The sequence below is a fragment of the chloroplast genome of Lactuca sativa, assembly GCF_002870075.4.
Source record: "Lactuca sativa chloroplast, complete genome".
NCBI lineage: Eukaryota > Viridiplantae > Streptophyta > Magnoliopsida > Asterales > Asteraceae > Lactuca > Lactuca sativa.
This window is the reverse complement of record NC_007578.1, coordinates 17,501-27,500: the sequence shown is the minus strand read 5'-3', so window position 1 is coordinate 27,500 and position 10,000 is coordinate 17,501. Positions and strand designations below refer to the sequence as shown.

General features: G+C 36.8%; 6 protein-coding genes across 6 annotated transcripts in view; all 6 read right to left on the bottom strand. All coding sequences in view use genetic code 11, as the record gives it.

The window, feature by feature from the left end:
• Nucleotides 1-555, bottom strand: part of atpF (ATP synthase CF0 B subunit) — a 1,272-nt gene extending 717 nt beyond the window's left edge. The window contains exon 1 of the mRNA in view: nt 412-555. Within this exon, the coding sequence (YP_398322.1) occupies nt 412-555 (144 nt within the window). The remainder of the gene's footprint in view (nt 1-411) is intronic.
• A 374-nt stretch (nt 556-929) lies between these two features.
• On the bottom strand, nt 930-1,175 carry atpH (ATP synthase CF0 C subunit). The gene has a single exon. The coding sequence runs from the start codon at nt 1,173-1,175 to the stop codon at nt 930-932; it is 246 nt and encodes an 81-aa protein (YP_398321.1).
• A 1,136-nt stretch (nt 1,176-2,311) lies between these two features.
• atpI (ATP synthase CF0 A subunit) lies at nt 2,312-3,055 on the bottom strand. The gene has a single exon. The coding sequence runs from the start codon at nt 3,053-3,055 to the stop codon at nt 2,312-2,314; it is 744 nt and encodes a 247-aa protein (YP_398320.1).
• A 216-nt stretch (nt 3,056-3,271) lies between these two features.
• rps2 (ribosomal protein S2) lies at nt 3,272-3,982 on the bottom strand. The gene has a single exon. It carries the CDS (start codon nt 3,980-3,982, stop codon nt 3,272-3,274), a length of 711 nt encoding a protein of 236 aa, YP_398319.1.
• Nucleotides 3,983-4,223: 241 nt separating this feature from the next.
• On the bottom strand, nt 4,224-8,369 carry rpoC2 (RNA polymerase beta'' subunit). Its single transcript has one exon. It carries the CDS (start codon nt 8,367-8,369, stop codon nt 4,224-4,226), a length of 4,146 nt encoding a protein of 1,381 aa, YP_398318.1.
• Nucleotides 8,370-8,470: 101 nt separating this feature from the next.
• Nucleotides 8,471-10,000, bottom strand: part of rpoC1 (RNA polymerase beta' subunit) — a 2,803-nt gene continuing 1,273 nt past the window's right edge. The window contains exon 2 of the mRNA in view: nt 8,471-10,000. This exon is cut by the window's right edge and continues 111 nt beyond it. Within this exon, the coding sequence (YP_398317.1) occupies nt 8,471-10,000 (1,530 nt within the window).

The window sequence follows — 10,000 nt, the reverse complement described above, 5'->3', positions numbered from 1 at the left end:
ATACCTAGGTCATCGATTCAGCATTGGCTAAAAAAGGGGATAAAATCCCCAATTAAGTAGTTCAAATCATTTTATCGATATGAGTGTTCTATATTGATAAAATCTTTATTTTGAAACCATCTCTATATTAACATTAACATAGTGGTCGAAAGAGTACCATGCTGCGTCTGGACTTCAAACAGTTTAGCTTTAACCATGTGAACGGTCCCACATTATTGGTTGATAGAGAATCAAAGTGGATTTTCCAATAAATTACGAAATGCTATAGTTCTTACATATGATTTCTGAATTTATTCAGAAGTAATTCGCGAGATCATGCACCCTTCTTTATTAGGTATAACTTTCCTAGTTATAACAGAAAAAGTACATCTGGTTGGATCCAGCCTATTCTTGAAATAAACAACTCGCACACACTCCCTTTCCAAAAAAGATCAAGACCCCAAGCACTACACTTAGATTTATTAGATTTGTTGCTAAAATATCGGTATTAAACCCGAAACTCCCGGCGGATGGCCAGTGGCCCAAAGAAACGAAAGAATCGGTTACATTTTTCATATGATCTCCTCGTATAGATAGACTAAAAAATCGAACAGAGTTCTTTTTGTATTACTTTGCCCTCTTATATATATTGATATTGCTAGTTTCCTACTTTCTAAATAGAATAGATTTTTTATTCGATTTAGAAATAATGAATTACCTCCTTGGTTGCAACCCCTCTTAAAAACTAAAAAAAGGCCTACGAACACGAACGGGAAGGATGAAAGCAAGTTGGTATGCTAATTCCTCATCCGCAAATCAGCCCTTCCCGTGGGTTATTTTCTCAACGAATAAGTAATTCTAGGAATGAAATCTTTATTTAATTCGAAAAAGCAAAGCACAAGTCCAAGGCAATAAAATATGAAAAATTTTGATTTTTCATATTTCGAATATTAAACAAAAGGATTCGCAAATAAAAGTGCTAATGCTACAACCAGGCCATAAATGGTTAAAGCTTCCATAAAAGCTAGACTAAGCAATAAAGTACCTCGTATTTTTCCCTCCGCCTCGGGCTGTCTCGCGATACCTTCTACAGCTTGACCCGCAGCAGTACCTTGACCAACTCCAGGTCCAATAGAAGCAAGCCCTACAGCCAATCCAGCAGCAATAACGGAAGCGGCAGAAATCAGTGGATTCATGATAAGTTCCTCGTACCAAAAAAAAATGGTTAATGATACATTCAACCAATGAACTATGACTTAATGATTCCATTGCTACGATTCATACAGTCGAAGTAACTACGAACTTTGAATTTAAGTAATAACATTCTTGAATCATCAAAACGACTTTGATATCTCTTTTTTAGTTTCTCTCGAGAAAGTCTTTGTGAATCCATACAACTTTAGTTTTTCCGTTTCTTTGTCCCGAAACGCTCTTTGAATTCTTCGATTTTTTTATTGACTTCATCCGTTTATTCATTGAACTCACAGTCACAGATGAGACAGAAGGACTTATATATATAGAATCCCCATCTACATTCACATTCGATTAGTAGGGGAAATTAGATATATCTTTAGCTCATATATAACTAGTCAATATCTAATATCACATATACATGTCTTTCTTCCACAATGTAAACCAACTCTTCCCTAATCTTTAATTCAAGCTGATTTGATAAGGATGCGTCTAACCCTTGACAAGAGTTAACTTATAGCCATTCAATTCCATATACCTAGTTCGACCTCGCCTCTACGAACCATTTATAAATCCCCTTTTTTAGAAATTATCCTTTCCCTTTCTTTATCATTATCACGCAACCTAAATTGATAAGATAATAAATGGATAAATTGATTGGGCCGAATCGTTGCATAGAAATTGATTTGATTGATCTAAGTTCGTACAATTTATTATTTATTAATATTTTCGTTTGGTCAATCGTTGAATAAAATCAACTGAAAAGGGGGAATCGTTCTCTAGAACATCCTTTTTTTATTTAATCACACATCGTACAAGACTTCTTCGTCAAATTACGACTCCGAATAGTTCATATTCGGATTCGATGACCAATCTAAACTCAATATTCATTGAGGGGAAAGTATGATTATGATATAAATGCACCAAACGGGAATTTTAGGAAAAAGATCTTTGAGATCTCTTTCCTTTTTTTTTTATTCTCTACTCTAATATCAATATTGTAATCTTTATTGTAATCTTTTTTTCTATTACTCTAGATCATATATAGTGTAGTTGGGTATTTTCATTCCCTAAGTCAATTTTTTTTAGCCACACAACATTGCCTTAGGTTAAACTAAAAAAAGACTATTTAGAAAACTAGTCAATGGTGGCCCTCCATGGATTCACCTATATAAGCCGCAGCTAAAGTTGCAAAAATAAGAGCTTGAATACCACTTGTAAATAATCCAAGGAACATGACAGGGATAGGAACCACTGAAGGTACTAAAGAAACAAGAACAACAACTACTAATTCATCGGCTAATATATTTCCGAAAAGTCGAAAACTAAGTGATAGGGGCTTTGTGAAATCTTCTAAGATGTTAATAGGTAAAAGAATTGGAGTTGGTTGAATATATTTACCGAAATAACCTAATCCTTTTTTGCTAAGACCCGCATAGAAATATGCCACTGATGTGAGTAAAGCCAAAGCAACAGTAGTATTTATATCATTCGTGGGGGCGGCTAACTCCCCATGAGGTAATTGTATGATTTTCCAAGGTAAAAGGGCGCCTGACCAATTAGAAACAAAAATAAATAGAAACATAGTTCCAATAAAAGGAACCCAAGGACCATATTCTTCTCCAATTTGAGTTTTACTCACATCTCGAATAAATTCAAGGACATATTCGAAGAAATTCTGACCGCTGGTCGGAATGGTTTGTGGGTTCCGAACGGCTAGAGTGGCTGAAGCTAATAAGATAGCAATTACAACCCAAGAAGTAATAAGTACTTGGCCGTGGACTTGGAAACCCCCGATTTTCCAATAAAAATGTTGGCCTACTTCCACACCGGATATATCGTATAACCCATTTAGTGTGTTGATGGAACATGATAGAACATTCATATTGCCCTCTGACAAAAATAGAATTTTAAACAAAATTATTTTGATTCAACCATCTCTTTCTCGACTTGACTACTTGAATCATATATTTTGAATACCAACTAATCAAATTCTATTCCTTGTTATTTTTATCTCTATTTTTGAGATTCAGAAATAGTAACCGATTCGATAAATCTATGAAGGTTCCGAAATGAAATAAGTTATTTATCTTATTATTAATCACGGATTTCTTATATAGCCAGAACGGCCTTCACAAATTGCAAATACTAATTTGTTAAGAATTAATCGGATTGAAGATATAGCGTCATCATTGGCTGGAATCGAAATATCTGCGAGATCGGGGTCACAATTTGTATCGATTAAACAAATTGTTGGAATTCCCAACGTGATACATTCTTGAAGGGCCGTATATTCTTCGTGCTGATCAACGATGATTACAATATCGGGTAACCCTGTCATATATTTAATCCCACCCAGATATGTTTGCAAATGAGATAATTGTCTTTTCAACATAGCCGCATCTCTTTTCGGAAGACGGTCGAGCCCCCCTGTTTTTTGTTCGGTTCTCAAGTCTCTAAACTTATGAAGTCTTGTTTCTGTAGTGGACCAATTCGTTAACATACCACCGAGCCATTTTTTATTAACATAATGACACCGAGCCCTTATTGCAGCCCATGCTACTGAATCAGCTTCTTTATTTTTAGTGCCAACAATTAAGAATTGTTTTCCTCTGCTTGCTGCATCAAAAACCAAATCACAAGCTTCTGATAAAAAACGAGCAGTTCTAGTAAGATTTGTAATATGAATACCTTTACGTTTTGCAGAGATATAAGGTGCCATTTTAGGATTCCATTTCCTAGTACCATGGCCAAAATGAACTCCTGCTTCCATCATCTCTTCTAAATTAATGTTCCAATATCTTCTTGTCATTTCTCCCCACACTGCCTCCCCCTTTTGAAAAAAAAAAGAGAGAGGTACCCTGAAATAAATAATTGTTCCGATGGAACCTTCTTTTATACCATAGATTGGCGTAGATACACAGCCCAAGCCATTATTCTTTTCTATTTGTTATTTTTTTTGATTACTATTACCAAATCAAATGACTGGACCAACAGATCCTTTATAAAAGATAAAAGAAAGGGGTGAATCTGCTCTTAGAGATCATTAAATCCTAAAAAAATGATTGTTCTTGTGTATCATGGAAATTATTTGAAAGGCAAGAATCAAATAATTTTCTGTGGTAGAACAAAATATCTTTCATTTCCCCCTCTAATAGATTCTTTTTTTGGAGTTCAAAGGCAATGTTGTTAGGAATGTTGTTAGGTTCGCTTGAAGGTGTTTTGAAGCCGCTACCAACAGGTATCATCCCCCCCAGAACAACGTTTTCTTTCAGGCCTTTCAACCAATCGATACGGCCCAGGAGAGCTGCTTTTGCTAAAACTCTAGCAGTTTCTTGAAAACTAGCTTCGGATATGAAACTTTGAGTATTCATAGATGCTCTTGTTATTCCCAATAAGACGGCTTGGTAACAGATCGCTTCTTCCAAAGCGCGTCCCATTCGTTCCGCTCGCAACAATCCAATTAGTTCTCCGGGCGAAAAAACATTAGACATTTCATCTTCTGAAACCAAAACTTTTGATGTTATTTGACGTACAATAATTTCTATATGCCTATTATGTATCTGCACCCCCTGGGAGCGATAAACCTTTTGGACCTTATTAACCAAAGAGATACGACTTTGCACTATAGTTAGTTCAGCACCAATCAAGAATGCCCAAGGAATTCCAAGAATTCTTGTTATAGATTTGTTCCAACCCTCAATCCTCTTTTCGAGATTCATCGATATTGAATCAATCGAACGCACTTCTAACACCTGTTCCACTTTTGGAAGACCTTGCGTTATATCACCAGATCTTGATTTTTCATATATAAATGTAACTAATGTATCGCCTTCGTAAAGGATTTCCCCATAATGTCCATGAACAGTTGCTCCTGGAGTAGCCAAATAAGGCTTAGCTGATCGTATTACCACAGAGTCAACTTGAACAATTAGAACTTGACCCGATTTTAAATGCGGTCCTTTTTTTGCTATACATACATTTTCACAAAGAAACTGCCCAAGACTAACGATTGGAGATGTCTCTTCACAATAATTGTAATGGAGAAAATACCAATTCAAATGGAATGGATTCAAAATGATGTTACTGCATGAATAGGGATTATAAATTTGACCATTTTCATCCAGTAAATAATATTTAAGTATTTGAAAAATCTGTTTGAAATTGTCAAGTTGCAAATAGTTAGTTACCAAGATCTGATTATGGGTTATTAAATGGGAAAATAAATCAAAATTATAAATTGGAAAACCTGTTCCTAACGGGCCCAACGAATTCCTAATTGGAATTAGGGGGTTCTTTTTGATTGATTCTTTTATCACATTGGGAGATTTTACATCGTTGAATGGGCCTATTCGAAAACAATTGGATGATGACAAAATTATCAAAGATTGAGATTCCTTATTTCGATTCAACAACGTATGGATAGTTCCTTGATTTGGATTAAGGGATTCTTTAATCCTTGACTTGGAATAGGAATAAATGGAAGAAAATGGATTGACATTAGCGCGATCTGATCCATTCTCAGAGATCAATCCTGAACCCGACAGATCGTTCCTTTTTCCGGTATAAGAAATAGGTGACTTAGCTAAGTCGATTCTTAGAAAATATCTAAGCAAACCATTTGTCCTTATTTCAACAAAGGAAGCACAGGCCTTTTCGATTTTTTTGTCTTGGTCCCAATTCAACACTAAAGAAGTCCGAACTAATTGAATACTTGTGTCCCAAATTTCAAGAATTGGGTCGTAATAAAGGATATAATTGACAACTCGAAGTTGTAGATTATCACTTTCCTGCAAGAGATCCGGCGGGAAAAGTCTTCCTAAATTTATACCATCCGTTTTTTTATATGGGACTACAGGTTGAACCAAAACAAAATACTTTTTTTCATACCTGGAAAGTTTCATTCGTTGGATATAGAGCCAATTTTTCAATTTTTTGTATTCTTTGGAATTTGGTTTTCCCCCTCCTGGCGGTATCAATCGGAATGCCTTATTTGTCTTTCCAGGAAAATGGATATCTCCAGAAAAGATTATCAGTTTCATTTTTTCTGCTTTTTTCTTCACTCGGACCAATCCGCCTACCCGACTTCTTCTATTGAAAGTGATTTGTGTATCTGCCCCAATAATACTATTGTGCCGTACCATTATGGAAGAAGATTCGGACAAAATGTGGACTTCCACGGGAATAAAAAAAAATGGATTTACTTCCTTTTGGTATTTTGGCCAAAATACCTTGACTCCTCGATACTCAATCAAATTCTCTTCGTTGACGATTGAATTTAGTTCTCGAGTCTCATATTTAGTAAGTCCCGAGCTCTTTCTTATATATCGAGGATCATCGAAATAAGCAAGAATACTATTTCTACGGAGAATACCATTTCTGGGTATTTCCATTGAGATACCTGAAGAAGGTATTAGTTGGTTCTCGCCTTCTTGAATCGATTCGAGTGGGATGATGAATCTATTTCTTCGCCTCTTTGCCAATAAATCAGAATTACCGTCGAGAATGGCCGGATATCTGAGATTAGAATGATCCGTACATGTCATTCGATTCAGTTCTGAACAATCAGGAATCCTATCTCCTTTTTGATTTTTACCAGAAAAATACGAACTAAAAAATTTGTGTCTCACTTGATTATTAGTTACTGAGGGGTTAGCAATATATCTTGGCTTGACAGAAAGAGAATAAGCGTTCATTTGATCTTGATCCTTGTGGATCGAACAAGGGCCTAGACTGTATCTCCAGGGCTCCCCTAATAATATCCATAAATGACTTGTTTTTGGTAAGAGATGAATATTACCATATGTAAATTCAGGTGCATGGTACACATCAGTATTCCAGTGCATTTCGCCTTCTGAGTCAGAATAAATATGTTTTCGAACCTTCTCTTTCAAATTCAAAGTGGAGGTTCTCGCGCGAATCTCAGCAATCACTTGTTCTGATTCTACATATTGATCGTTTTGAACTAAAAGAAAACTTTTGGGCGGAATACACACATTGTGTATAATATCTTCACTCTCAATAGTTACATACAAGTCTCTAGAACATAGAAAAGCAGGATGTCCATGACGTGTACGTGTCGGATGAACCAAATCCTCGTTGAATTTTATTTTTCCATTAGAAGGGGCTCGCACATGTTCTGCAGTACCCCCTGTAAATACTCCGCCGGTATGAAAAGTTCTTAATGTTAATTGAGTGCCCGGTTCTCCAATAGATTGACCTGCAATAATACCTACGGCTTCTCCCAATTCGACCAGGTCGTCATGCGCTGGACTCCGGCCATAACATAATTGACAAATCCAAGATGTACTCCTACAAGTAAAGGGGGTTCGAATAGAGATTGGTTGTGCTCTAAAAGTTATGAATCTACTGACAAGTCCAACCCCAATATCTTGATTTCTAGTAGCAATACATCGCGAACCTATATATATATCATCTGCTAATACACGGCCAATTAATGTTTGGATAAAAATCCTGTCCGTCATCATTCCATTTCGAGGACTTACAGAAATACCTCGAACGGTGCCACAATCTGTTCGACGTACAACAATGTGTTGAACTACTTCAACAAGTCTGCGCGTGAGATATCCTGCATCTGATGTTCGGATAGCGGTATCCACAACCCCTTTACGGGCTCCGTAACAAGAAATAATGTATTCTGTTAAAGACAGTCCTTCGCGTAAATTGCTTTGAATGGGTAAATCAATCATTTGCCCTTGAGGATCCGACATTAATCCTCTCATACCTACTAATTGATGTACCTGAGATGCATTTCCTCTGGCTCCCGAAAAAGACATTATATGGACTGGATTAAAAGGATCGGTCATCCGAAAATTAGGATTCATTTCTTGTCGCAAATATTCACTTGTGGCATACCATATTTCGATCGATTGACGTAATTTTTCTACCGCGTGTACATTCCCATAATGATGGTGTTTTTCCAAAATAAAACTTTGTTGTTCAGCGTCTTGAACTAGCCATCTTTTAGAAGGTATTGTTAAAAGATCATCAATTCCTAATGAAATGGATGCGGCGGTAGCTTGTCGGAAACCCAGAGTCTTTACTTGATCCAGGATATGTGATGTATATCCTATTCCATAGTGATCAATAAATCGACTAATAAGCCGTTTCATGGCAGTTCCGTCTATCACTTTATTGTGAAAGACCTGAGTGGGCCGTTCTGCCATCAGTACCTCCATATTGCGCTGAGTAGAATTTTACAATGGGCTTGAGTCAGTGATTGGAAAACTTCCTTTTCTAGATCTTGATTCACGTAGAAATTCTGCACTTATGGTCCTAGTTAACCCGGAGAGACTCGAATTCCCGTTGGTAGCATAGAATTACAACAGCCCTGCCAAAACCCCTGTATGGCTTCTTCTATTTCTCGATAAAGGGAAATATGACCAAGAGTGGTTCGAATATATATATAAAGAATTTCTTTTTTTATACTTCGTACTATTAGATAGTGTCCATAAATCTCATAATAGGTCCCCACAGATTCATAGTGAATTTCGATGGGAACTTCTCTTGCAGCAATAACGCGTTGATCTAGTCGCCACCGCAGCCACAAAGGACTACCTAAATTGATTCGTTTTTGCCGATAAGCTCCAATTGCATCATAGGGATTACAAAAAAAGGGTTCTTTTTTTTTTGTATACTTATAGTTATTATCTTCATTTTGATAGTTTCTACGATTACATGGATTATACCTATTTACACAAATACCCCGACGATTTCCACTCGTTAAGACATAGAGTCCACTAAGCATATCTTGAGTTGGTGCCGAAATCGGATCCCCAATAGTTGGAGACAAAAGATTCATATGAGAAAACATAAGTAAACGCGCCTCTGCTTGAGCCTCCAAAGATAAAGGCACATGAACAGCCATTTGATCCCCGTCAAAGTCTGCATTGAAGCCCTTACAAACTAATGGATGTAAACAAATAGCGCGCCCTTCCACTAAAACGGGGAGGAATGCCTGTATGCCTAATCTATGCAGAGTAGGCGCTCTATTCAGCAATACAGGATGGTCATCCAGAATTTCCTGAAGTATTTCCCATACAATCGGTTTTTTTTTCCGAATTTGACTCTTAGCAACTCCTATGTTCGAAGCAAGATGTTTTCTAATTAGGTCACGAATTACAAATGCCTGGAAAAGTTCTATTGCTATTTCGCGAGGCAATCCACATCGATGTAATGAAAGTGAAGGGCCCACGACAATCACGGACCGCCCTGAATAATCGACTCGTTTACCAAGCAGAGTCTCGCGAACTCTTCCTTCTTTGCCTTCAATTACATCTGAAAGCGACTTGTAAACTCTATTATGATCATCCCTCATTGGTTGTCCGCAGATTCCATTATCAAGAAGTGCATCCACGGCTTCTTGTAGCAATTTTTCCTGAGATATTATTAATTCTTCTGGCGTAGCTATACTTGTTGTTAATAGATCTGTAAGAGTATTATTCCGATAGATAATTCTTCTATAGATTTCATTAATATCCGAGGTCACTAGTTTATCCTCATCTATATGATAGATTGGTCTCAACTCAGGAGGAAGAACTGGTAATAGACGCAAAACCATCCATTTTGGTTCTATATTTGTTCGAATAAAATGCTTAGCCAATTCCATGCGTCTAAGCAAAAAATCTTTTCTTCTTCCAACTTTTCGATCTTCCCATTCGTTCCCTGTGGGTTCCTCTTCCTCCAATTCTTTCCATTCTACCAATGAATAGTCTATAATAATTCGTAAATCTAGATTGGCTAATTGTTGTCTGATAGAACCTCCCCCGGTAGACATCTCTCGATTTCGAAATGTATCGAAGCTCCGGGT